This window comes from Oryza glaberrima, chromosome 9 (genome assembly GCF_000147395.1).
Source record: "Oryza glaberrima chromosome 9, OglaRS2, whole genome shotgun sequence".
NCBI lineage: Eukaryota > Viridiplantae > Streptophyta > Magnoliopsida > Poales > Poaceae > Oryza > Oryza glaberrima.
This window is the reverse complement of record NC_068334.1, coordinates 3,201,148-3,226,616: the sequence shown is the minus strand read 5'-3', so window position 1 is coordinate 3,226,616 and position 25,469 is coordinate 3,201,148. Positions and strand designations below refer to the sequence as shown.

The 25,469-nt window shown below is 41.9% G+C and overlaps 3 protein-coding genes across 4 annotated transcripts; 2 read left to right on the top strand and 1 right to left on the bottom strand.

Annotated features, from left to right (window-relative positions):
* Positions 1-1,559: 1,559 nt before the first annotated feature.
* Positions 1,560-8,000, top strand: LOC127784494 (serine/threonine-protein phosphatase 2A 65 kDa regulatory subunit A beta isoform). 2 transcript variants are annotated; one of them, XM_052311818.1, is made up of 13 exons: positions 1,560-1,737; positions 2,790-3,206; positions 3,568-3,814; positions 4,297-4,409; positions 4,579-4,658; positions 4,819-4,960; positions 5,047-5,127; positions 5,270-5,374; positions 5,756-5,938; positions 6,441-6,533; positions 7,233-7,372; positions 7,454-7,520; positions 7,630-8,000. In XM_052311818.1, the coding sequence occupies exons 2-13, from the start codon at positions 2,814-2,816 to the stop codon at positions 7,735-7,737; spliced, it is 1,752 nt and encodes a 583-aa protein (XP_052167778.1). In that variant the 5' UTR covers positions 1,560-1,737; positions 2,790-2,813; the 3' UTR covers positions 7,738-8,000. The 2 variants fall into 2 exon arrangements, with proteins under 2 accessions (XP_052167778.1, XP_052167777.1); XM_052311817.1 differs by having other exon boundaries at positions 1,561-1,737; positions 7,618-8,000.
* Positions 8,001-11,042: 3,042 nt separating this feature from the next.
* LOC127784884 (protein RDM16) lies at positions 11,043-14,996 on the top strand. The gene is made up of 6 exons (XM_052312299.1): positions 11,043-11,747; positions 12,382-12,651; positions 12,733-13,131; positions 13,223-13,417; positions 13,508-13,668; positions 13,743-14,996. The coding sequence occupies exons 1-6, from the start codon at positions 11,154-11,156 to the stop codon at positions 14,602-14,604; spliced, it is 2,481 nt and encodes an 826-aa protein (XP_052168259.1). The 5' UTR covers positions 11,043-11,153; the 3' UTR covers positions 14,605-14,996.
* A 1,971-nt stretch (positions 14,997-16,967) lies between these two features.
* On the bottom strand, positions 16,968-20,955 carry LOC127785449 (CASP-like protein 5B3). The gene is made up of 3 exons (XM_052312900.1): positions 20,616-20,955; positions 18,526-18,658; positions 16,968-17,765 (listed from the first exon to the last, which is right to left on the bottom strand). The coding sequence occupies exons 1-3, from the start codon at positions 20,744-20,746 to the stop codon at positions 17,565-17,567; spliced, it is 465 nt and encodes a 154-aa protein (XP_052168860.1). The 5' UTR covers positions 20,747-20,955; the 3' UTR covers positions 16,968-17,564.
* Between the last annotated feature and the right edge of the window lie 4,514 nt (positions 20,956-25,469).

Below are 25,469 nucleotides of genomic sequence, written 5' to 3'. Positions count from 1 at the left end.
AGAGTAAAATTTTTTTCTGTCCGATTCCAAAAAAAAAAGGTTGCGAAAAAAGTTTTCCGTTTCTCTTTCTCTATCTCAATCTGTATCTCTATCTCTATCTCTACTACTTAAAAATTAAAAAGTGTTTCCATCGTCCATCTGTGAAAAAAAGCGTGAAAAAGAAATCGGGCGAAAAAAATCGAATCCGATTTTATGTGACACGGTAAAAATAAATAAAGACGTTTCTGACATCCGTAGTAACGAAAAAAGGGCGAAAAAAAATGAAAAAAAAGGAAAGTCTGATTCAATATCTATATATACCTAATTAAAAAAATTTGTATGGCTTATGGGTTATAGTTTTTGTCCATAAAAAAAATTTTTCCATCGCACGTGCAATCGATCCCGCTTCAATCCCTCTCTGATGGCAAAAAATAAAAAAAGAAAATAAAGAAAATAAATGAGAGACCGCATCAAATTTGGACCTAAATCCTAAAGAAAACACTACTACAAAAATACAAGATCAGATTCAAGAACACTAAGAAAATGCCGACGCCAGAAGGGGAGGGTGTCACCGTCGCTGCCGAACCGCCACCGTCGTCGCAGGGATGTCGGTATGCCGGGCCGCCGCCACGTTGTTTTGAGAGAGAGAGAGAGGGGGGAGGGGAAATGATTTTAGGGTTAGGGTTTGGGCTGTTGAACTTTTATATAGGTCGGGATGAACGTCTATCAGATCGGACGGCTTTGGCTTCTCCCGCGTCAGGCCGAACGCCATTCCCAAGCCGCCCACACGGAATAAGTTCACTTTAGGTCGCTTAAGTTGTTCCTCCCCGATTCTGTTCCTAGGACGCCCACACTATTGGGCCGCCTCATGGACCACGTGTACGCTCCGTATGGAACAAGTTCACTTTAGCTGAAATTTTTTTATTTCATTATAAATATATTTTCTTAAAGAGCTCATATCATGTAAAACTAAACCTTAATCATATAAAATTTTTATATTTGTTATAATTTTAATTAGCCGTCGCAACGCACGAGCATTTTTTCTATGTCAAAAAAAAGACCACGACATACGAGTGAGAGATATATACCACACACACACCCGCAGGCTCATGTTTAAATGAACTGGCAACAGGTCTAATTGTTTTATTTAGGTGATTAAATTTGTTTTCATTTATATAATTAGTTTGCTCTATTTAAGATTTTTGAAAATTGCTAAAATTTGAGAATAACTTTTCCTACTTCGTATTATATTATTTTTAGCTAATGGAATTAATGGAAAATTAATTATATATTTTTTATCTTTTTATCAAAGGTTACTGCAATTTTATTTCATTATTATTATTATTATTATTATTATTATTATTATTATTATTATTATTATTATTATTATTATTCCTTTATATTTTTTCCCACCAGTATAAATGATTAAAATTACCTTTACCCGTTGCAACGTACGGGCATTATAAAAAAACAAAATCACTCTGGACAAGGTCCGGCACGGCCCGGCCCGGCCCATTGCTATCTTCCGTTCCACCCGCTCCCGTTGAGCTCAATTATCTCTCTCCGATCCCCTTCCTTCCGCATCCATCACCCCCACCACTACATCACCCATCCCCATCCATCTCTCCCCCCTCCCTTTCCTCCTAAACTTCAGCGGCGACACCCCTCGCGAGCCGCTCCTCCTCATCCTCCTCCGCCGCCGCCGCCGCGTCCCCTCGGTGCCCCCCTCTCCGCCGGCCGCCGATCCGGCCCCGCGAGGTGAGGATCCGCCCGTCGCTCGCCTTCCCCTTCGCTCCCCGCGCGTTAGATCTGCGCCGCCGACCCCACCTCGACCGGCCCGCGGCGCCCCCGATCGGCACCCCCACCGTCGAGGATGAGGCGCGGGGGTTAGGTTTCCGGTGGCCGCCGTGCGGTGCGCGGTTCGCGGCTGCTTTTTTTTTTGGGTTAATTTATGTTGCCGTGTGGTTCATCTGCTTTAGATCTGCGCCATTTTGGTTGGGGGGTAACGTTGGTTTTGACGCGGTTGGTACGAATCCTGCGTGTTCTCCTTCGGGGCTGTGATTTTGGGGGCGGATTGGGAGGGCTTATTATTTGCCGTATGTGTGGGTGCTTCTAGTGGGATGTTACGTTTGTGCGTTGGTGGTGGTGGTATTGGTCTCTTGTGGTTCGATTTGGTTCTTCTGTTACCCTGATGTGATGAATCACTCGCCGCACATCAAATTTATTCTTCTGCGTTGCTATTTTGTGGTTCAATTTGTGCCTGGAAAGGTTGCAATTTGTGGTTTTGAAAATGTGCCTGGAAAGGTGAAAAATTATGTTAACGATATACCATAAAAAGCTGAGAGGGTGGTCCTTGATCTAATTCGAATTAAGTTGTCTGAGCTTCATTCACCAGCTGAAATTCTTCTGTTTTAGGTATCTTGTTTTTAGATCTGTTGACGACACAAGGATCTCTTTTCTTCCGTTGTGCTTGATATGTCTGAGAATGTTTAGATGAGATTGTTTTCTGACTTTTCTCCGGAAACCATGTGTAGATAATAGACGACATCTCTGTTTTACATCTAATGAGAGTCAACAAATATTATATTTGGGCAAGTCGTATATTGTATGCTTGGTTTGATTGAACCATATATTAATTAGTGATATAGTTTAGGCTTGATTTTGTGAGTTATATGCGTGGTTCACTCTTGACCTTTTAGATTTACATGGATTTGTTTCTCTGATGGAACCGTGCCTAAGATGAGAAATATATGATTATAGGTTTTGCTAGATTCCAATGACCATAGAGCACTAATCTTCTTTCTTTACAGTTGTAGGAATCCTTGATAAGGCTGATGGCTTCGATGGATGAGCCTCTTTATCCCATTGCTATACTGATAGATGAGCTCAAAAACGAAGATATTCAATTGCGTCTGAACTCCATTAGGAGGCTCTCCACAATTGCACGAGCACTTGGAGAAGAAAGAACCCGGAAGGAGTTAATTCCTTTTCTCAGTGAAAATAATGACGATGAAGATGAGGTGCTTCTTGCTATGGCTGAAGAATTGGGTGTGTTCATTCCTTACGTTGGGGGTGTAGAACATGCTCATGTTTTGCTACCACCATTGGAGACATTGTGTACAGTGGAGGAAACCTGTGTCCGAGACAAGGCAGTTGAATCTCTGTGCCGTATTGGAGCACAGATGAAGGAAAGTGACATTGTAGACTGGTTCGTTCCAGTAGTAAAGGTAAGAAGTTTATTAATATTTAATTGTTTTTTTTCTGTAGAGTTGCCAGATTTATCAGTTCGCTGCCAACTTCACTATGTTGGTTTCTTGTTACTTTGGCATACAATTGTGTGATATTTGTGTTTGTTTCTTGCCTGTCAATTGCAATTTTGTTATATATTGTTGATTGTTCTCCATAGAAGCTATTTTAACACATTGCAATTGTTGACTGGAAACAGTGCCACAATGGCATTAGTTATCATGCTTTCATTTTCCTTTTCCTTGGTCCATTCCATCTAGCACCACTAATGAATACTTTATGGACAGACTATTTTACACTACATCGTGTTGTATTCAGCTAACCATGCATTACTCTTTTCAGAGGCTAGCAGCTGGTGAGTGGTTTACAGCTCGAGTATCGTCTTGTGGACTTTTCCATATAGCATATCCAAGTGCTCCTGATCAATTGAAGGCAGAATTGAGGACCATTTATGGTCAGCTATGCCAAGATGACATGCCTATGGTCCGAAGGGCAGCTGCATCAAATCTTGGAAAGTTTGCAGCCACAGTTGAACAGAACTATCTAAAGACAGAAGTCATGTCGATATTTGATGATCTAACCCAAGATGGTACCATGCACCTCTCACATAATATTTTGTGCTATTTCATACTTCTTTACATTCATGACATAATAGTCTTTAATAATCCTATTAGTAACTAATAAAAAACTGTACCCATTTACTGCATTGCTGATTCTAATTCTGTTGAATTTACCACTCCCAGTTCATTTGCTGCTTCAGTTTTGTACCAAGAACTAGCATAACGAGCTATTTGTATGCATCCATTATTCAATTTGTACAATTGTTTATGCTAGTCCAATGTTAGTCCATTAGTGCCTGAAGATAACAAATATCAACACAAACTCTCAGAAATCATAGTACTAGCCTTTCAATGGAATTCTGTCATGGAGCAAATAGTGCATGATTGAGCCAGTTGGGACAATTCTGTCATGGAGCAAATAGTGCATGATTGAGCCAGTTGGGACATTTACTATACATGTTCTGCAGCCTAAATAATGCATCTAACAATATTGCTGGCCTTTTATTACCAGATCAAGATTCCGTACGCTTGTTGGCAGTTGAAGGCTGTGCTGCTCTTGGGAAATTGTTGGAACCACAAGATTGTGTAGCACATATCCTTCCAGTTATTGTCAATTTCTCCCAGGTAAATTACACCCCTACTTGGTACCTCAGTGTCATCTACTTGATATCACATATAATATTTATTTGCAGACATTCATTAGTTGCTAGAGGTTCCTGATGCTCCGAGTTGCTTCTGTTGTATGCGTTACCATAATTATGACATCTTTTACTCTCTGTAACTCATTAAATAGGACAAATCATGGCGAGTTCGTTATATGGTTGCCAATCAATTGTATGAGCTCTGCGAGGCAGTTGGTCCTGAACATTCTAGGTATTATGCGCCTTATGTCCTAAATCTTTTCTGTCAAAACCAATCATAAATACTTTGGTCCTTAAATGGTGCAAGTTATTATTTATTTCTTATCTAAATACATAATTTTGTAATCTGATTCCAATATTCATCTATGGTATGTTCATGTGTTTGGTAATAGGGAGCAGTTGGTGCCGGCATATGTTCGTCTCCTTCGTGACAATGAGGCTGAAGTGCGGATAGCGGCTGCAGGGAAAGTTACTAAGTTCTGTAGGATTTTAAGTCCTCAGCTTGCAATTCAGCATATTCTTCCTTGTGTCAAGGTGGGCCAACGCTTAACCAAATATTATTAACTGGTTTTCTGCTGCTGTTTATTCCCAGCAAACTAACTTGCCAACTGCATCTGCAGGAATTGTCATCAGATTCATCTCAGCATGTTCGTTCAGCTTTGGCTTCAGTTATTATGGGAATGGCCCCGGTCTTGGGAAAGGTCACAAGCAAAATATCTTCATAAAATTTTACTTGAAATAATTCAAATTATTTGTTTGCAACAGCTTTACTGTTCAGTTGTTTACTACCATTGCTTCACGATTGTTGGAAACCTGACTTGCTTTGTTTCTGGCATTCTGTAGGAGGCTACAATCGAACAACTTCTTCCTATTTTCCTTTCTTTGCTCAAGGATGAATTTCCTGATGTTCGGCTCAATATAATCAGCAAGCTCGATCAAGTTAATCAGGTGATGTTCATGTTTTTTTCTTATTGAAATGAATTTATCTTATCTTTTGTGATGTTCATGCTGTTTTTATTAGCGTGAAGTCTAATTTACTCCACCTCAACAATTATTTTAGTCTAGAAATCAACCCTCAACTATGACACCAGACATTTTATACACACTTCGACTATCAAAACTGGCTAGAATACCCCTCAAGGGCAAACCTGGTTATTTTTTTAAAGGATTCTCACTCGCTACCAGCCTAACCTTGAGGTATCGACTACCTGCAGTGTTTAGAAAACATCAGTCCCACAGCTCAATATAACATTTCAATTTTGCTTCCCTAATGACTGATTAATTCCTTGGTCATAGAAAATTCATTACTGAGTCCTTTTGATCTTTCAGGTTATTGGAATTGATTTGCTGTCACAATCACTGTTACCGGCGATCGTAGAACTTGCAGAGGATAGGCACTGGAGGGTTCGGCTTGCAATAATTGAGTACATTCCTTTATTGGCTAGTCAATTAGGCGTTGGATTTTTCGATGACAAGCTGGGGGCACTTTGCATGCAATGGTTGGAAGATAAGGTATTTGCCAGGCTGTCATTCTAAGTCTCTCGATCATCTATATATTGTGCACAAAGGCACTCTAATATTATCAACATATGTGAGTGTAGCAACTGTTTTTTGCAAGCAAATGACCTGAATTCACTTCTATTGTGGCACCAGCAGTCCAGCACAATACAGCCTGAAAGACTAACATTCAGACATGTCCAATATTTTTTCTCAAACTATTAACAGAAAATTCGGGCACACCGATATTTTTCGCTACTAACGAAAAATGCTGTGACAATTATGGTAGTTGCAAACGTCAGTAGGCACACATTTGAATATCTCCGACATATATGACTTACTAAAATAGGTTTGTCATTGTTCTGAAAGACAAGTTTTGTTATTGTTCATTTAGTTCATAGAAACTATATCATGCTTTTGTGTTCAGTGATTATATAGTTTTTTTTTAATGCAGAATGGACAAGTGGTATTTATAACCTGCTATTTAAGATGTTTTTAACTGGATCTTTAATTTTAGGTCTTCTCAATCAGAGATGCTGCTGCAAACAACTTGAAGCGCCTAGCTGAGGAGTTTGGTCCAGAATGGGCGATGCAGCATATAATCCCTCAGGTTATTTATAAAATATTTGAACCCTAGTCAGTATTTGCATTTGTGAAATCCTTAAGCAAGCTGCATGACTTTTTTGTAATGTCGTTCTACTGGAAGTCTGGAACTCAACTGTATTATTATCATTTTTTCGTATTGTTATCTTATGTTTATTGCATGTGAACTAGAAAAGCATGTCTAAATTTTATAGAGCTTCACATTGAAGCTTATCTAGTGTTGCAATGCCACTGATAGCATAATCTCAAGTTTACCCCTCTGGTTTTTATATAATGTCTGAACCATAGTGTATTTGCATTTATGAAATCCTTATCACAACAAGCATGCCACCTGATTCTTTTTTTTTAATGTAGCCTAGTGGAAGCCAGTTTGTCATTGTTATTTCATGGAAGGTAGAAAATCATGTCTAAATATTTAGAGGTCAACTATGAAACTAATCTACTGTGGGCGTGTTGACTGATGATAAATCTAATGCAATGGTGCTGATAACATATTGTCAAGTTAATGTGGTTTGTTAATTTAAGGTTAACTTGTTGGTTCAGAAAGTACAGGATAATCTGTTCAAACAAAGCTTGTTATTCCAAAGTTTACTTTTGCTTGAGTCTAGTTCTGTCCAAATTAATACAGTGAAGTACTGCATATATATGCTTGTTGTAATAGCTTGTAATTTCTAGTCTTGTTAACTTAACATGTTTCATTTTCTAGGTGCTGGAGAAGATAAACAACCCGCATTATCTCTACCGCATGACCATCCTGCAAGCTATTTCATTGCTGGCCCCTGTCATGGGTGCCGAAATCACTTGTCAACAGCTGCTCCCTGTTGTGATTAATTCCTCAAAGGACAGGTGAAAAATTTGTAATTTGTAAATGTATAGTTTATCTATCTGATCAAGGCCTTATTAACAAATATTTTTTCTAAATTTCAGAGTGCCAAACATCAAATTCAATGTTGCGAAGGTTCTGCAGGCACTTATACCGATCCTTGATCAATCTGTGAGTTTCAGTATTTTTTTTGCCTTGATTCCTTTCTTCGTAATGCTATAGGACATTTACAGGTTATTGGGGTATATTATGAATACTTACTTTGTAGGTTGTGGAGAAGAACGTGAAACCATGCCTCGTTGAACTCAGTGAGGACCCTGATGTGGATGTAAGATACTATGCAAACCAGGCCCTTCAGGCATGCGATCAAATCATGATGTCAAGCTAACTGTCTTCCTGTCCAGTATTTAGAACTTGATTCTCTTAGTCCAAATTTTGGAATATTTGTAATTTGCAACTTTAGTTTGAAGAGTTCCTTTCTAGCCCCAGTAACAGACCAAACACTTCCCATGATGATAATGTATGGCTCCGACCCCTCGTTCTCTGTGTTTGATGTTGATGATGTTGTAATTGAGCAAGATCGGACACATTATTATGTTTGTTTACATGGTAGTTTTGGGCCTTGGTTTCTGTGATTTTAATGGATGCCAACACTGCAATGTGATTTTTGACTGTAGCTATTGGTAACGGTGTAGTACTTGCATCGTACGAGTTGGCTCTTGATGTGGACACCGATATGTTGATATCTAGAAGATCAAATTGGCTTTATTAAATTTAACATTAAATATATTTTGATATCATGTTTTCTACTCCTTCTGTTTTATAATGTAAGACTTTCTAGTATTGTCTACATTCATGTAGATATTAACGAATCTAGACAAAATGAAGGGAGTATGAACTTTGTCAGAGTTAAAATTTGACTTAGAAAAAAAAGGTAAAACGTCTTTGATATGAATGAAGTTCTAATATAAAATGGAGGGGGTACTGCCTGGTTCGTTCTTCATTCCAACTCTGTGGAGTCCTTGCGTGAATGGCCTGTTCTTAATAGTCTGATGGTCTTTTGTCGTGCACCTGTCGTCTATGGATTCAAGTGTCGGCTTATAGTTACTCGTTGAATCAAGCTAGTAGTACTCCAGCTGAATGGTCTGCATCAAAGGGTACCCATACGGGGGCAAACATGACAAAATTGGAGGCGGGGCAGATGTATCCAAGTCATAACTGAATACAAGTATATGGGGGCATATTAATTTCTTTTCTATACAGAAAGAAAACAAAATGTGGAATCAAAATAGTGTAAGTACGTGTGCTACCTTATAGATGATCATAAATATGTGAAGAACACTACAATATTGGGTCATCATTTTTGCAGGTAGATCAGTTGCGCATAGGATTTCTCTTGAAAAACATCTAGCTAAAATAAATTCTGATGACTAATGCAACATGTCTAACCATTTTTTAGCTTTCTGGCTAAAGAGTGTAAATTTGAATAGGCCACTAAGCCAGCTAGTGGCGCCGTTGAATCCGGACGACGGTAACGTTTTCTGATGATTAACTAATTTTTATAGGTATCGATGGCTATCTGTAGTGAAGACAATAGCAGCAGAAATTGGGGATTGGGCGGCGTGGCCGATCACATTACATATGCTTAAGCAAGCATTGGAACCGACAAAGTGGCAAAGAGTGACAAACTCAATAGTTTTTTTTTTTTTTGCCTAGTATTGATATATAATTTCTTAACCAAGGATAGCATTTAATCTTTTTACCAACATAAAATGCATTTTTATTCATACAATTTGATTATATAATATTTATACTATATAATTATTAATTTCCTAGTATTTTCACTTATAGTTTTGGACATCAATAACGCACACGATTTTGCCAATTTTTATTTCTAATCTCCCAAAAAAATGGTTACTCTTGGATTCAAATTTATTCTGCAAAGATTATCATGCCATATTTAAATTTCTCCCCATTCTATCCTCATACATCCTCCCCTCAACCATTTCTCACATTCTACCATCAACAATCATTTCCTCTCAACCAGGAGTAATAAATCATTTAATGCATTGCATGTTTTTTCCTTGAACATTAATCCTTGCTTCTAAGAGAAACCTAGAATAACAATCTCCTAAGAAAGGTGATAGTAGCAATAAAATTATTGAAAATATAATGCTAATTGTCGAAAACATCATTTTGCTATTACAAACGAAGGGACTACCTTACCTTAGGCTGCGTTCGGCTCCTTGGCATGGAAAACGGAGCAGCGATTAGCACGTGATTAATTAAGTATTTGTTATTTTTTATTTAAAAATGGATTAATATTTTTTTAAGCAACTTTCGTAAAGATTTTTTTTTCAAAAAACGCACCGTTTAGCAGTTTGAAAAGCGTGCGCGCGAAAAACGAGTGAGGGAAGGTGGGAACCTTTGCTATCGAACGCAGCCTTAATCAGTTCCCAACATGATTATATTTTGAGACTTCAAAATCTTGTTTGAGATGCTTCTAACTAGCTTCTATCTAGACGATATCATGCAACTTGAAGGTATTTAAATATGATTTTTGATACACGTAGCAATTTAATTATGGTCATTATGATGAATTTTGCTACAGGACATCCAAAGAAACATGTAATTAGCCGGGGGACACCGTAATAACACGTTTATGCTACATGGCACTGTAAAAAGGTGGTAATTAGTTGTTGGACATTCACGATATTATTTTATTATACTTGGAGGAATTAAAGAGAGAAACAGTTATAAAAATACAGTTTTACCCTTCGAACCCAATAAAGTCTCACTCCCACTCTAGGACCTACATGTCAAGGAATATTTCTTTTCTTTTATTTTTCTTTTTCTCTCTCCTTCTCTACTCCTTCTTCCCTTCTTCCTGCTTTCTTCTTCGGTTTTCGAAAGTTAGCATTATATTTTCAATAATTTTATTGCTACTATCACCTTTCTTAAGAGATTGTTATTCTAGGTTTCTCTTAAAAGCAAAGATTAAGGTTCATGAAAAAAATGCAATGCGTTAAATGATTTACTCCTGGTTGAGAGGAAATGATTGTTGATAGTAGAATGTGAGAAATGGTTGAGAGGGGAGGATGTTTGAGGGTAGAACGGGAAGAAATTTAAATATGGCATGATAATCTTTGCGGAATAAATTTGAATCGAAGAGTAACCATTTTTTTGGGATATTAGAAATAAAAAAAAAGGTAAAATCGTGTGAATTATCGATGTCCAAAACTATAAGTGGAAAAACTGGAACATTAATAATTATATGGTATAAATGTTATATAATCAAATTGTATGAATAAAAATGCCTTTTATGTTGGTAATCCAAAAGATTAAATGCTATCCTTGGTTAAGAAATTATAGTCAATAAATACGGCAAAAGAAATAGAAATTATCGAGTCTGTCACTCTTTGTCGGTTCCAAAACCTGCTTAGAGCATGTATAATAGCAGACTATAAACAAGCTATAAACACACATTAAGAAGTTAAAAAAAGAGAGAGAGATGAGCAGCGGGCTATAGCTACAGCATGAGCATGGATTTTAAGACACATTGTGTGTATGATAGGTGAGACCAGATATTAATAGTGTAGTATATATATATCGGTAACTATTGTATAAATTGACTATTAAATTGATTCTTAAACTTGCTCTTAAGCATATGTAAAGTGATCGGCCACGCCCGCAGATCCCAATCTCGCTGGGCTTTCCGCCCCTCCCAATCTCCCATAGCAGCCACCTCGACGCAAACCCTAATCCCATCGTCTCCGCCTCTCCCTCTCCCTCCTCCCCGCCTCCATGGATCGCGACCGCTCCTCCCGCCGCCCCCGCGACGACGACGACCGCCACCACCGCTCCCGCGACGACCACCACCGCCGCCGCCACGACGCCGACGACGACCACCGCCGCCACAAGCGAGGCGGCGGCGGCGACGACGACGACGACCGCCGCCGCCGCCGCCACCACCGCGACGACGAGGAGGAGAGCCGCTCCCGCCGCCACCGCCACCATCGCGACGGCGGGCGGCGGTCCCTCTCCCCGTCGGAGTCCCCCCCGCCGCCCGCCGCGAAGCGGGAGCGGTCGTCGAGCCGCGCTCCCAGGGACTCCGTGGAGCGCCGGGACTCGGCCGACCGAGAGGCACCGCCGCCTTCTTCGCGGAAGCGGAAGGGCCACGAGGGTGGTGGCAACGAGTCCGACCCGGAAGGGGGGAAGCGGGCGAGGGCTTCCGTGGAGCCGCCTCCGCCGAAGGAGGAGAGGCCGAGGCGGGAGCGACGGAGGTTTGAGGACGCTGATGCGAATGGGAAGCATGGCGATGAGAGGGGTAAGGGTGATAAGGATAACTCAAACCATGGCGCTGTAAATGGAGATTCCCGGAGTGGTCTGGTGCCCAATGTAAGTGTTGCTACTGTCTCCATATTTTTCTTTTCTAGAAGAATTATCTAAGAAATGATTGCTTTATTTTGTTTTGGATAACTTATTAACTGGATAGATTACATCTTAGTCACATTTCTGTAGTTTATATGGTATTATGTTGGTGAATAATCTGCCAATTCTTTAGTAAATATATGGGAGTGAAGGGTTTTTATCAGGAGTCCAGGAGGGTTAGTTCTGTTCTTACGAAATGTTTCTGTTGATAGATTGATCGTTAGTGCTTTTGTCCAATTTGTTCAAGTTGCACAATACTCTCAAGGGATAAGCTTGTATTGTTGGTTGACATGAGCGATACTACTGGTTACTAGGTGGATTTTTAGCCTTGATTAAGAGAGTAATGCAGCTATGGCAATACTGCCTCCTGCTTTATTAGGAAAACTTGATCCAACATTAGGAGCCAACTAGCCATTAGATCTTTTCCTTGCATTGATGATGAACTTTGGAAGTACCTGTTCAGTGTCTCTGCTGATTTACTTATAAGAACATGCTCAATTGTTTCAGTATTGTTTGAGATGTATAAGAAGTTAATATCCTTCCTGTATATTCTCATTGGATGCACTTTCTATGTTGACTTTGCACCTTCTGTGTTTTTCAGGCTGGTGCTCAGCAACCGCTCAATGCTGCACCTGTTGTGGTGCCATCATCTGTTCCTATGCCTTCAAAGGTATCTTCGATTACTACCACCAATGAAAATGAGGGAGTTAGTATTAGATCTGATGAGGTTACTGGAAAATCTAGTACAGATGGAAGTACAAGTTCAGCCGCTGGCAAAAGTAGTAATCTATCTCTTGATGCTTTAGCCAAAGCTAAAAAAGCATTGCAACTGAAGAAGGAACTATCAGAAAAACTCAAGAAGCTACCTGTGGTAAGAAATCACAGTTGTTGGTAGTCCCTTGCTTCTATATTTCTATTTTACCTTTCTAACTTATTGTGTTTTTTGGCACAGCTTAATAATAAACTTGGTGTTACTAGTACTGATACACAAATTCCTAAGAAAGAAACACAGCCTGTTTCTAGCTCTGGTGCATCTGAAATGGCTGCGGGTGCAGCTCTTACTGAGAAGATGGCAGCTACAGCAGGTGCAGTTGGTATTCCAGGCCTTGCTAACATTCCCAATTTGGATGCTGTGAAGCGAGCACAGGAACTTGCTGCTAAGATGGGATTCAGACAGGATCCACAATTTGCGCCTCTCATCAATTTGTTTCCTGGTACATCCTCTGAACTAACTGTGCCTCAAAAACCTGCGAAGGCACCTGTTCTCCGTCTTGATGCTCAGGGTAGGGAAATTGATGAACATGGGAATGTTATCAACATGACCAAGCCAACCAATTTGAGCACTCTAAAAGTAAATCTCTTATTTTACTAGCATGAATACTATGAAATGTTATCAGTTACTCTTCTGTGCAATGACTGTCACTTTTGGTTATACCTTGTAGGTTAACATAAATAAGCAAAAGAAGGAAGCTTTCCAAATAATCAAACCAGACTTGGATTCCCTTGCAAAATCAAGTGCACACTTTGATGAAAGGATGGGCATCAACCAAAACAAGCTCCTCCGCCCTAGAAGGCCTGGATTTCAGTTTATTGAGGAGGGAAAACTTTCAAGGCAAGCTGAGCTGCAGAGAATTAAGGTCTGTAAGGATCAACTTTTAAGATTAGTTTTCAAAATGTATTTACTTATCATATTTCCTTTTACTTACCCTAATAATTTGACCTTCTAGAATCAATTTGGTGAAGCACAAGCTAAAGAACTTAAAGTAAAACAAGCTCAACTTGCAAAGGCAAAGGCAGAAGTAGACATGAACCCGAACTTGATTGAAGTTGCTCCTGGGAGGCCTCCAAAGCAAAAGCAGAAGGAAGAGATTCCTGAAATTGAGCCATGGTTTGCTGCTACACCCTTTATCTAATTTTATATTCCATCATTAAAATATAACTACTAATGTATGCTCTTTACAGGGATGCAAAAATTTTACTTTCTACAACATACGACGATTTCTCCATGGAGAAGGTTAATATGGAAAAAATCACTATATATGTAGAGCATCCAGAGCCACTGGAGCCACCAGCTGAGCCTGCACCACCACCGCCTCAGCCACTTAAGCTGACTAAGAAGGAGCAGAAGAAACTCAGAACACAAAGGCGCCTTGCTAAAGAGAAAGACAGGCAAGAAATGATCAGGCAAGGCCTCTTGGAGCCACCAAAGCCCAAGGTCAAGATGAGCAATCTTATGAAAGTACTAGGAGCTGAAGCTACACAGGATCCAACACGTATGGAGTTGGAAATACGGACTGCTGCTGCAGAGCGTGAGCAGGCTCATGTAGATCGCAACATTGCTCGCAAGCTCACTCCATCAGAGCGCCGTGAAAAGAAAGAGAGGAAGCTTTTTGAAGATCCTAACACATTGGAGACTATAGTTTGTGTGTACAGAATCAGAGACCTGTCACATCCGCAGACACGTTTTAAGGTGGATGTAAATGCACAAGAGAACCGTCTTACTGGTGCTGCAGTCATTGCGGATGGGATCAGTGTTGTTGTCGTTGAAGGAGGGAAGAAGTCAATCAAAAGGTACAATAAGCTGATGCTGAACCGTATTGACTGGGCTGCTGCGGTTGATGATGATGATGATGCTGATGAGGAATCAGACAAGCCTGTGAATAGCTGTGCATTGGTCTGGCAGGGGAGTGTGGCAAAACCCTGCTTTACCAGGTTCAGTGTACACAATTGCCGTAGTGAGGCTGCTGCCAAGAAGGTGTTTGCAGATGCTTCAGTTCCACACTACTGGGACCTGGCTGTCAATTTCTCAGAAGATTCATCTTGAGCTGAGCTTCTGTTCAGAACATGGAGGTGCCTGCTGTTGAAACCCCTGCCTAGGGATTACGATGTTCAATTCTCATGCAGTAAGTGATGAGTAGTAGCTAATTTCTCACCGTGGGTAAGTGTCCTCTTCAAGTTACGTACAAGCCTTATTACTTGCTCTGGAAGCATTTGTGGACTGAGTAATACTTTGTACTGTCATGAACATACCCTTGTAAGGGACTGCTGATCTTTTCGTTGCGGGATTTACTCATGTGAGCTAGAAACTGAATGCATGGAGGAACTGTTGAAATTTTTGCAGTATAAGCTTCCAAATATATCTGGACTGCTCAGGCCTTGAATATTGTTATGGGAATTGTGTTAATGAAAGTATGTATGCATTTTCGTAGGGTTGCAGTGCTCTTGAGACGGATTTCATATTTTCATTTCAATCCAACAATATTTGACCCATTTTTTCCATGATTGGAAATGTTAGTAGTTGCACGTTTCAGTTTGCAACTGCTGCTCCGGATGTTTATCCATACTCGATTCGGCATCTAATTTAGAATTAAAACAACATATTCTGAATTTATTTTACCAATGAGGCGGCCAGAATTTTGAAGTTTGACATATCCAAAGTAATGTGAAACCAAACTTGTGGCATTTCTGTTTTGTGAATTATAGAAGAAGAAAGATTCTCGAGGTTTTTACCTGTGTGCCATTAAAAAAGATGACCCCTGCCTCTGTGCCACTAAAAAGTTCGAGCCTTCCTCTATGCCATCGTTGAACTTTATCGCGTCCTCCACACCATTCCGTCCGTTTTTGATCCTAACGGTGAGTAACGGCGCAACCAAATGACGCTTTTGCCCTTAGCCATGTTTCATCCAGCCAAATGGCGCTGCGGCATCATCATCAGCATCCGCCGCCACCGCCTGAGCTGCAGCTCCTCCCGGCATCCACCACGGCGCCGTTGGCCGCCGCGTTTTTGTCCAACTCCACTGGTTCCTCCTCCCACGAGCAACACGCGACGACGATGCTGCAGATCTCCATAGGCCCCGCCGTCGTCGCCGCTGCGTCCGACAGCGGCACCTCCGCCACGGCGGCAAGAGGGGAGAAGGAACATCGGGAAGAGGTGAGGCGCGCGCTGGAGGAGAAGGCCGCCGCGGACGCGGCGTGAGAGCGAGCCCACGAGGAGAAGGTCGAGCGTCGCCTGGCCGCCTTGCCGCCGCGCCGCCTCGGCTGGCCACCGGCGCCACCTAGCCACCTCACCATCGGCGCCGCCTCGCCACCTTGACGCCGTGGCTGCGGCGGCGGCGGCGGCTGCGACGACGACGAAGATGGGAGCAGCGCTGCGACGACGACGATGGGGGTGGCGTCGTGATGACGACGATGGGGGCGGCGCCGCGACGACGACGATGGGCAGCGCCGCGACGACGACGGTGACGGGGGCGGCGCCGCGATGACGACGGTGACGGGGCGGCGCTGCGACGACGACGGGGCGGCGCTGCGCGACGACGACGACAGCGGCGGCGCTGCGACGATGGCGGCAACGGCGGCGTTGCGATGACGACGATGATGGGAGCAGCGCTACGATGACGATGACGAGGTGTTCCTCCGCATGCCCCCCCTCCTCCTCTCCGCCCCGACCTCGCCGCTGTCCTTCCGCCGCGGGCCCAGCTCCGCGTCTCTCAACGCCGCGAGCACCGCCGCCGCCGCCTCGTCGAATGCCTCCTTCCCTCCGCCTACGCCACCAACCGTCACGGCCGCTGCCTCCTCAGGTGCCGCCGCCACGGGGGTCGACTTGGCCATGGGGTTAGCTGCTGGTGGTGGTCGCGGTCGGCCGTCGTGAGGATCGGAGGGCATGGACGGAGAGAGGGGAATCGAGGGAGAAGAGAGAGAGAGCGACTGAAAGTGAAAGGGCAATAGTGACATTTTTCCTACTCGGGCCCACATGTCAGAGCTGCCAAATGGTTAAACCCAAATAGAATAGCGACGGAATGGTGTGGAGAACGCGATAAAGTTCGATGATGGCATAGAGGGAGGCTCGAACTTTTTAGTGGCACAGAGGCAGGGGTCATCTTTTTTAATAGCACACAGGTAAAAACCTCAAGATTCTCTGGCCTCAACACAAATGTATCTAAGGGTGTAAGTGGCTAACCCATGAAATCCACTTGTAGGTTAAAATAAGTTAAAATAAACAGACTTGTAGGTTAAAATAAGTTAAAATAAACGGGTTTGCGGCTGATCCACTTACACCCCTAAATGCATCTAGCCAGTGGCAATTTCGTTTGCTTCACAATTTTTGATTTTGTTCCAAGCAAGAGTATGATCGGAATGAAGTGTCAACATTTTGTGTATTCAAACTGAATTTATCAAGGACGAAAAATGAGCCGCAAAAAATTCATATTAAAATTACACCGCAAAAGTTACCAAGTAATCAGAGTCCAATTCCAATCTGCTGAGTGCTGAACGCAATTCATTTGAAACCGCATCTAATGCTTACTAATAGTTCTAATTCTCCAAAACCCAAAATTTTTCAGTAGTTGACACTTGAACAGTTTGCACAATCCATATCCAAGCCTGCATCACGTGATCACCATTTTTCTCCATCTCATACGGTATGGTGTGGCTCAGGAAGAGATATGGCCAATACCTCTTTCAAATTTCGTCAGAGTGAACTTCACCAAACATGAAGGTGCAACACGGCCCTTCATTTTCGATGCTATATACATACCCTTGACCTTAATACAGAAGATTTCTAGGTGACAACATTACTTGGCTCCATTACTGTTCTCATGATCTGCCCGACTTTTGTCAAATAAACTCTTTCCAAACCAAAGATTGGTGAGCCAAGCAGATAATACCTACTCAGAATGATTTGGATGCTTCCTCATTAACAGAAATCTAAAATCTAAATGTCTCAAGCAGAGTACATTTGATGGAATCCTGATGGTTAGCACAACATGACAGCGATAATGATACGATTCAAAGCGAAGCTAGTAACCAAAACATGGAAACAGCTGATGTAGCTATGAACGACCATGTGATGAATGCCAAGATAACTGAAAGCTCGTAACGACCACACGAAAGCTGCGGGTACATCCTACAGAAGTGCACGTCTCTCTCAAAAAGAATAGTGACACCAGCAGAAGCAGAAGCTGCTGCAAACGAAAGAATCGCTGTAACCTGCAATACATCCAAATATAATGTTCTTTAATGTCCCTCTTGCTAAATTATGTTAGCACTTCAAGAAAGAAGGGTCAAACAAGTGATCAAACAGGGAAATGAAAACCTTGGCATACTACCCCATCTAGCCACAAGTGCCACATGGATATTGACATGGCACCGGAAATGCAGCTGATTACTAATTTACGGTAATATTTCAAGAATGAAAGGGAACACCGAAGTTATAATATAATGAAAGAAGTTATCGACAGAAACCTACACATATGTTTTGTGTATCCATTCTAAAAATGTATTTTACTGCACAATTCTAGACCATTAGTTATTTTTTACTGAAAGGGTATAAAATTGATCGCAAACTGACAGAAAACAACCCATATTGCCAGTGTTTCATCTCTGATTCCCTAAAAGATCTAATACAATCGCAATTTTTTTCATGTCATACTCTCATTTATGTCTGATTCCCTATGTCTGGATTGGACATGATTCATGTAGTTTTCATGTCATATTCTCGTCTAGATTGCACTTCTTTTCTCTCATTTAGATTGAATTATGACTGGATTGGACATTTAACAATATGAAAAGTTCAAACTGTTCCCCTAAGCATGAAATTTAAGAATTCTTGAACAAAAACATATGTACTACTCCCCTGTTATTTTTCCTTTTTGATGACTTCATTTCCAAATTGAAAAGGAAATTCATGTTGCTTTTTACAAATTGAAAAGCAATTACTAGAGTAATATATGAGAAATGAATCACTTACCCAATCACCAACAACAAACAGGCTTACAAGCACTGGGTTATGAAGATCTCTTTTAGTTTGTAATGAATAGATATCCAGACAAGCAAGTCCAAAACTCCAAAGAAGCTGTAGACCCATGGAAGCAATCAAGTAGCTGAAAATAGGGAGATCACAATATCGTCAATTATGTATATAGATTATATTACGTATGCACTGTTGAGCTCCTGCTCAAGCAATTCTGAATAGTAGTAAACAATTTTCATACTTTGCCCAACTTGGTCTCAAAACATTAAGTTAAAAATGGCACCCATACAATAATCAAAGGATGTAACATGTTGAATGTTGACACATTCATACACAACATCTAATGGAAAAATTCTCATAAGATGTTAAGTTAAACTTTAATAGTCACAAAGAAGAGAACAGATAAGCACACCAAATCATTGGGCAGTCCTGCCTTTTTGGTTTAAGACAGATAAATAAATTGTTTTTGGCCCCTTCCTGGCATGGAACTGAATTATATCAGGAAAAAGGCCAGTAAAGAAACTGTGAGAAAAGATCAAAACATCATAACATGATACCCAGAAAGCTACATGAGCCAATAACTGGAATAAATCTACTACTTGTTTCTTTTTAGATGGAAAGAATGCAAAAACACTGCCACATATCATGCCCCTCGATTCAAATGGAATATTCCAGAATGAATGCATTTATTACTAGTAAGATTTTGATTTTGATTTCTAGTAAGATTTGCTAGCACTTTTTCTTGTGCATAGAAAAGAACAAGGATACCACAACATTTTAGTTCAAGTAAGCTTCTGTTTCTGGAAAACCCGCAGCATTGAATTTGTAGGATGAAAGGAGCCATTGACACTGAATAGAAAAAAAGAACTTAAAAATAAACTGTGCAAGAGGTCGTGAGGAGGTAAAGGTGCTCAGGAAGAGAGGAGAGAGACTTAGGACCTTTTTATTTTTTAATTTTATTAAGAGACCTTTCCAAAAAGTATTTCTGAAAACTGAACCTTTTAGTTTGCCACACCAGCCACGGTGGCGTGGCAGAACAGCACTGCCACGCCAGCCTCGCGTGGCGTGACAAAGTTATTTGGCCACGCCAGGCGGGCTGGCGTGGCCAAAAGGTTCAGATTTGGAAATACTTTTGGGAAGGTTTATCAATAAAATTAAAAAATAAAAAGGTCTAAAAAATAAAAAAAAATCCAGAGGGTGGGGAAGGTTGATGATAACCAGTGGGAAGCTTGGAAATGTGGAGGCAAGGGAAGGATAGGTGTGCTAGTGCAAGTTCAGTGTGGTGGATATCTGGGCAGTTTTCTTGTGTCAGACAAGCATTATTGAATAGTTTGATTGCAGAATAAATTTATCTACTCAAACGGAAACATACCAAGAAAACATACACGACAAGACAGTACAGTTTAGCTGAACAACTATCGAAGAGCAACTTAGGCAAGAACACTCACCATGCTGAGTTTGTATACCAGCAGGCACGCACCAGCTCATCGGGAATGCAACTACTGTACCTCTATCCATTGATATTTCCTGCTCATTTCAGTTACTACATGCAAACTAATCCAAACTTGTACCATTTATGTACACGCTATTTGCAGCAATAACCAAAACTAAGGAAGCTGAGTGAGACCATGTACTATAAGGCCACTTATAAAGGAAGAAGAGCAGAAGCAGGTTTTTATTTTGGAAGAATAGAAGCAATTAACAAATTTAACACAGAAGCCTACCGAGTGAAAGTCCTAAACTAGAATGTTTGCTGCAAATTAGCTTCAGCAATCGGCTCATACAGAGACGTAGGTGTCCAATGTTATTTCAAGCATTCCAAAATAGCGACTTGAGCTTGAAGCATTTGCCCAAGAACCCTTGAAATTGCACATTTACGCAATAGGCGCGCGCTGGTTGAAACTCGACCAATCCCCATGAATTTGCAACAAAATACAAGAAACATTTGACATCAAGAAGGCTAAGCCTGACACATTGCACTACAATGCAAGTTAGAACTGACATTTCAGTAGACAAGAAGCGAATTAGTAAAGGGGGAAAGAGGAGGCTAGAGAGAGAGACGTGGAAAGGCGGCAGTAGTAGGGTACCAGAAGGCGGTGTAGTTGGAGAAGCCGTAGGCGGAGGCCATGGCGACGACGGAGGCGCCGGCGAAGACGCATTGCGACACCCGCAGCGACATCCCGCTCCATGTCCCCGGGCTCCCCACCACATCCTTCATCCCCTCCTCCTCCAACTCTTCCGGCTGCTGGATGCGCGCGCGGTGCGGAGGGCGGCGTGGGGGTGCAGGGCGGCGCCGCCGCACCGTAGCCCCTTGCCCGCGGATCTGCGCGGCGGCAGCGGCGGAGGAGGAGGAGGTGGAGTGGAGTGGTGGTTGGAGATGGGAAAGGCGACGGAGCAGCAGCCAGCAAGCGAGGAATGAGTTGTTGTTGCTAGGGAAGAGAGAGACGATGGCTTCTACACGTTTTTTTTCCTTTCTTGTGTTGAATAAATGAAATTAATCTTAATTTTTTAGTTATTACCAGTTTAATCTTAGAAAAAAAGTACTCACATGAGACTACCAATACATTTGTCGACAAATTTTTCCCCAAAAATTTGACAGATGTAATTATAGTACAATTATAGTGTAATTACACTGTAACTTATATGTAATTAAACTGTAACTTGCATGTAACTACACATAATTTTGAATCGTTAGATCTATTACAAGATTTGTTTTGGTGAGGAAGAAAATAAATCATAGCACACACATATATGAAATAATTTGTTCCCACGACCTCCATTTTACCGAAATAACATGTTACAGAGAGATTTTTGAAAGTTACATACAAGTTACACTATAGTTACAGTGTAATTACATGCAAGTTACAGTGTAATTACACTACGATCGTACTGTAATTACATCTGTCAAATTTTTGGGGAAAAATTTGTCGACAAATATATAGCAAAATCGATAGGTAAAGGGTTTTCTTCCCTGTAATATTGGGATCCCTACATACATTATAATTGAAAAAGTTAATCAAAATTCATCCTTGGTTTTGGGCCGAAAGCACATTCTTTTTACCTTTTAGCCCTAGCCCAGTCCACTGCCTCCTACCTTCCTCCACTTGGCCAAAATATTGTGATATGACATGATTAAAATAATATACATAATTTTTTTTGAGAAATAAAATACATAATTGTGCACGTAAATAAAATTCTATTCCCATAATACCATAAGACAATACGAAATAAAATATCAAAACATGAACTAACAGTTAACGCGCATAATTTCATAACGTTATAATTTTATCACACCATGGGGCAAGAAATAAAGCTAAGTATCAAAATGTCATCGAAATCATATAATCATAAAATTCTACCTCATAATACTGTTGAACCAAAATAAAGCAAAATTAACATTAATATCAATAAATTAAATTTCTAGCTGAATTTCTTGTTAGTTCCATTTAGCTACACATGATCTTCATTGCATAAGAAAGTTTATAATGCAACTTTATGGCATCAAATAATGGCTTAAACGGATTAAAATGCATTTATGTAAAGGAAAAATCACTAATTCGGCCCGATAATAAGGGAAAAGTAATTTGGCCCAAAGACCAGTCGCGACCCAGAGGCCAGAGCTAGCCTGTGATTGCGCGGCCCTTGAGGCACGCATAGCCCATTAACCAATCATGGCCCGTCAGCGTAGCCGTCCGATTCTGATGGACGGCCACGATCTCTGATGGGTGGCTGATGCGGCGTATGAGAGTCATGGTGTCATGGTTACGGATAAGGCGGTTGTAGATAAGGCATACCTCTTATGCTTGGGGTCGCGAAGTGTATGAATACGGTATATCCTCAAGTATATGGGAATGTTACGTTAGTCTTAAGGAATTCGGCCAATGCGTAAGGAAACTAACCCCCAAATAAAGGGTGTTAGAGTCCTATTCAGAGAGGATGCAAATTATGTGATCTCGCGGGTAGAAGATTCTCCCCGAGTTCTACTTGGAAGCCAAGGCAATTCGGGATATAAATACATGGTGTCCATGGGATATGGGATCATCGAATCATAGAATAGCCACCAACCATAGCAGAGGCAATCCGGAGGACTCGAAGCCAATTCGCCGGTTCGATCTCGTTGAGACTTCTCGATAGGGGTCAGGTCGGTAACTATTCAGTTTATATTGTTCTCTATTGTAATCTCTGTGGTTTCCGTATAATTCATATAAACTGGATTAGCACTGTTACCTTGCGAGGGGCCTGAACTAGTATAATCCTTATCTTTGTGTGCTTGATTCGTTTCGTGTTGACTCTTGTTACAACGTACCCCAATACCCTCAAAACATGGTCTATGATTATAACCCATCGACAGTGGCACGCTAGGTAGAGGGACTTGGTGCTCAAGGTCTCGCTGAGATGGCTTCAAGCTCAAGATCTTCTAACAATGATAGCTAAAATTGTCTTGGCCTAGGAGATCCTACCCAGCCGGCGTTTGCATGGACTCAAGTCGAATCTTTCTGCTTTCCCGTCTTCGCCGCAACTCCAATCTTGCCTTCCCTAATACCAGTCGGGATCGAGATCGCCGCCACGAGGATGACGAAAAATAACCCTCAACCGTCTCCTCCTCCTGTCCAATTAGAAAAGATGGCGCTGATGACTTCAGCTTCTCGGGGAACTCCTAAGGTGGCCAAACCCCCGAACATCTATTAAGGATCACGTGCCACAAGGAAATCTTCGCCCAATCACCACACCTGGTGCTTGATCCGCAAGACGTCTCAACACTCTCTGGTCGAGTGTCGGGTAATACTTAATGTGAAGGCTGAACTTGATGCTTGTAAAGATCGAGCTATCCAGCACACATCTCCATACAAGGCATGGTGCCCGATCCACAAATCGAAAAGTTACCCCCTTACCGGTAGGGATGGCAGTCGGGCACGAGTAGTGACTACCCATACCCGTGCCCGCGAGGTAATTCATGCCCGCGGGCATACCCATTACTACATGACGGGCAAGGAACACTACCCATGCCCGTTGCCCGCGGGCGCCATGTGCCTACGGGCATGCCCGTTTACTCGTCACAAACTCACAGTTGAACATTTCAACCACAAATCTCCACAAGCAGAGAGACATTATCACAATTTAAAGAAAGGGTACAGTTGTATCAAGTTCAACAATACAAGCATTACATGTTCATCAATACTAGATGGTGGCATTTATACTAATTTGACTGAGGGACCACATGTCAGTTGGTTTTTGCGGGTAAAGGAACGAAGCGGGCATGGGTAGTGACTACCCATGTCTGTGCCTATATGCCCATTGGGTATAGGTTTTGACGCAATAAAAAACCCATGGGTACTAAATGGGGAACAAACCCAACTCTATTAGGGTTTTTACCCACGGGTAAACAGACAAACGGGTTAAATTGCCATCCCTACTTACCGGCTGCAAGATCTTCTAGAGATTACCGGATCCATGATCCATGTCCCTTGCTATCCGATCCACCAACGCTGAGAGCAACCTTGAGATGCATCCGTGGAAGATATGCAAAATGGGAACTGCAGATCGCCTGGTCGGATTCATCGACATCGATCATTCCGTCCTTCACAACTTAGATGACCAGGAATCTTCAGGATCCAACTCCCCATGCGAAGTGAATGTGATCGAAAGAGTCGTCGAGGACATACACGAAGAGGGCGAGATTCGTTTCGAAGATGAACTGCGAGCTCCTGTTCCACCACGTGAACCAGTCGAGCCGGTTCGAACTCCTTCCAAACACTTCACCGTGGTCAACTCTCTACTGAGGTAAACTCCGTTCGACCCAGTAACCTTCCCGGAGGCGGACAACTAGGTCAGACATATACAGTCGACAATAGCCAACCTCAACTCTGCTTTCTTGGCCGCAGCCGAACCAACCCCGCAAGGTCCTTCTCGAGATCCCTGACAACATACCGATGACCGAGCAACGGAGAACGAAGTTGCCGAGGACGCCCACGGTCCCCACCCTAGTCGAGACCTGGACCGTACTCCTCAAAATGCATCATCAAGAAGGCCCATCAACCTCATCCCCGTCTAGATGACCGCGATCGTCACAACCACTTGAACGGGCGGAGGCAGGAGCTCGAGGAGGAGGTCTGGCGAGGAGCAGTGGTAGGCTCTCGCTCATGTAGTATTTTTGCAGTATGAACACAACTCAGTTGGATAGAGTCATGGTCTGTTAGGATTAGGATAAGGAGTTCTCCATCTATATAAGGAGAGATCCTATCCTAGATCAGTTAGCATTAGATCAAGATTTATCTTAGTGCCCATCAGCCCTACCTTGTTGGTGTGAGGGAGAGCATCGCGCTATTTAGGTTCAGGGCCATTCTCTATTACTTCTTCTATTATGATCCAATCTATTCCTCTTCACCTCTTTTATCCCATATAATCCTAGCACGTGACACTTTACTCTTTTCGGTTTCCTAGTCTTCTCAGAGATTTGGGTATGTCTTTAGTACTTTACTCTCTTTGTAAGGCTATGAGCTTAGTAATAAAGTTATCTTGTTTATTTAATTGTGTTTGCAGTTCATATATTGCTTTGTTAAGTGTATGCTCTATGAGTAGTTTATACCTCTTTCATATAATATGTTTAGGCTAGTCGATCTATGTCACGGTATCGGTCCAATGATCTTAACAGGTCGCACTAGTCCTAACTTTTCCATTCAAAGGGCGGGAGTCCCGGGGGAATTAGTTGTATTATTTAGCAATGTAAGCATGGTGCTTAGATAGATTAAATGTTGTTGGATGCGGGTGTGCCCCACGGAATGCAGAGGTAGCCGGCAGGTGGTGACAACCATATCCATCCTTCGGAATACAAACGACGGATATGGTTTTCACCACCTGCCGCCTATGTCACTTTCCATGGGGTATACCTAGGGATGTCAATTGGGCGAGAACCTTTCCCGCCCGCCGACTCTCCCCTAACC

Coding starts and splice junctions, on each gene's coding strand:
- LOC127784494 (XM_052311817.1), top strand. CDS start 2,814: ATGGCTTCGATGGATGAGCCTCTTTATCCCATTGCTATACTGATAGAT. Junction 3,207..3,567: donor GGTTCGTTCCAGTAGTAAAG/GTAAGAAGTTTA, acceptor TACTCTTTTCAG/AGGCTAGCAGCTGGTGAGTG. Junction 4,659..4,818: donor GTTGGTCCTGAACATTCTAG/GTATTATGCGCC, acceptor GTTTGGTAATAG/GGAGCAGTTGGTGCCGGCAT.
- LOC127784884 (XM_052312299.1), top strand. CDS start 11,154: ATGGATCGCGACCGCTCCTCCCGCCGCCCCCGCGACGACGACGACCGC. Junction 13,132..13,222: donor CCAATTTGAGCACTCTAAAA/GTAAATCTCTTA, acceptor TATACCTTGTAG/GTTAACATAAATAAGCAAAA. Junction 13,418..13,507: donor CTGAGCTGCAGAGAATTAAG/GTCTGTAAGGAT, acceptor TTGACCTTCTAG/AATCAATTTGGTGAAGCACA.
- LOC127785449 (XM_052312900.1), bottom strand. CDS start 20,746: ATGAAGGATGTGGTGGGGAGCCCGGGGACATGGAGCGGGATGTCGCTG. Junction 18,659..20,615: donor TCCAACTACACCGCCTTCTG/GTACCCTACTAC, acceptor CCCTATTTTCAG/CTACTTGATTGCTTCCATGG. Junction 17,766..18,525: donor TGTTTGTTGTTGGTGATTGG/GTAAGTGATTCA, acceptor GATGTATTGCAG/GTTACAGCGATTCTTTCGTT.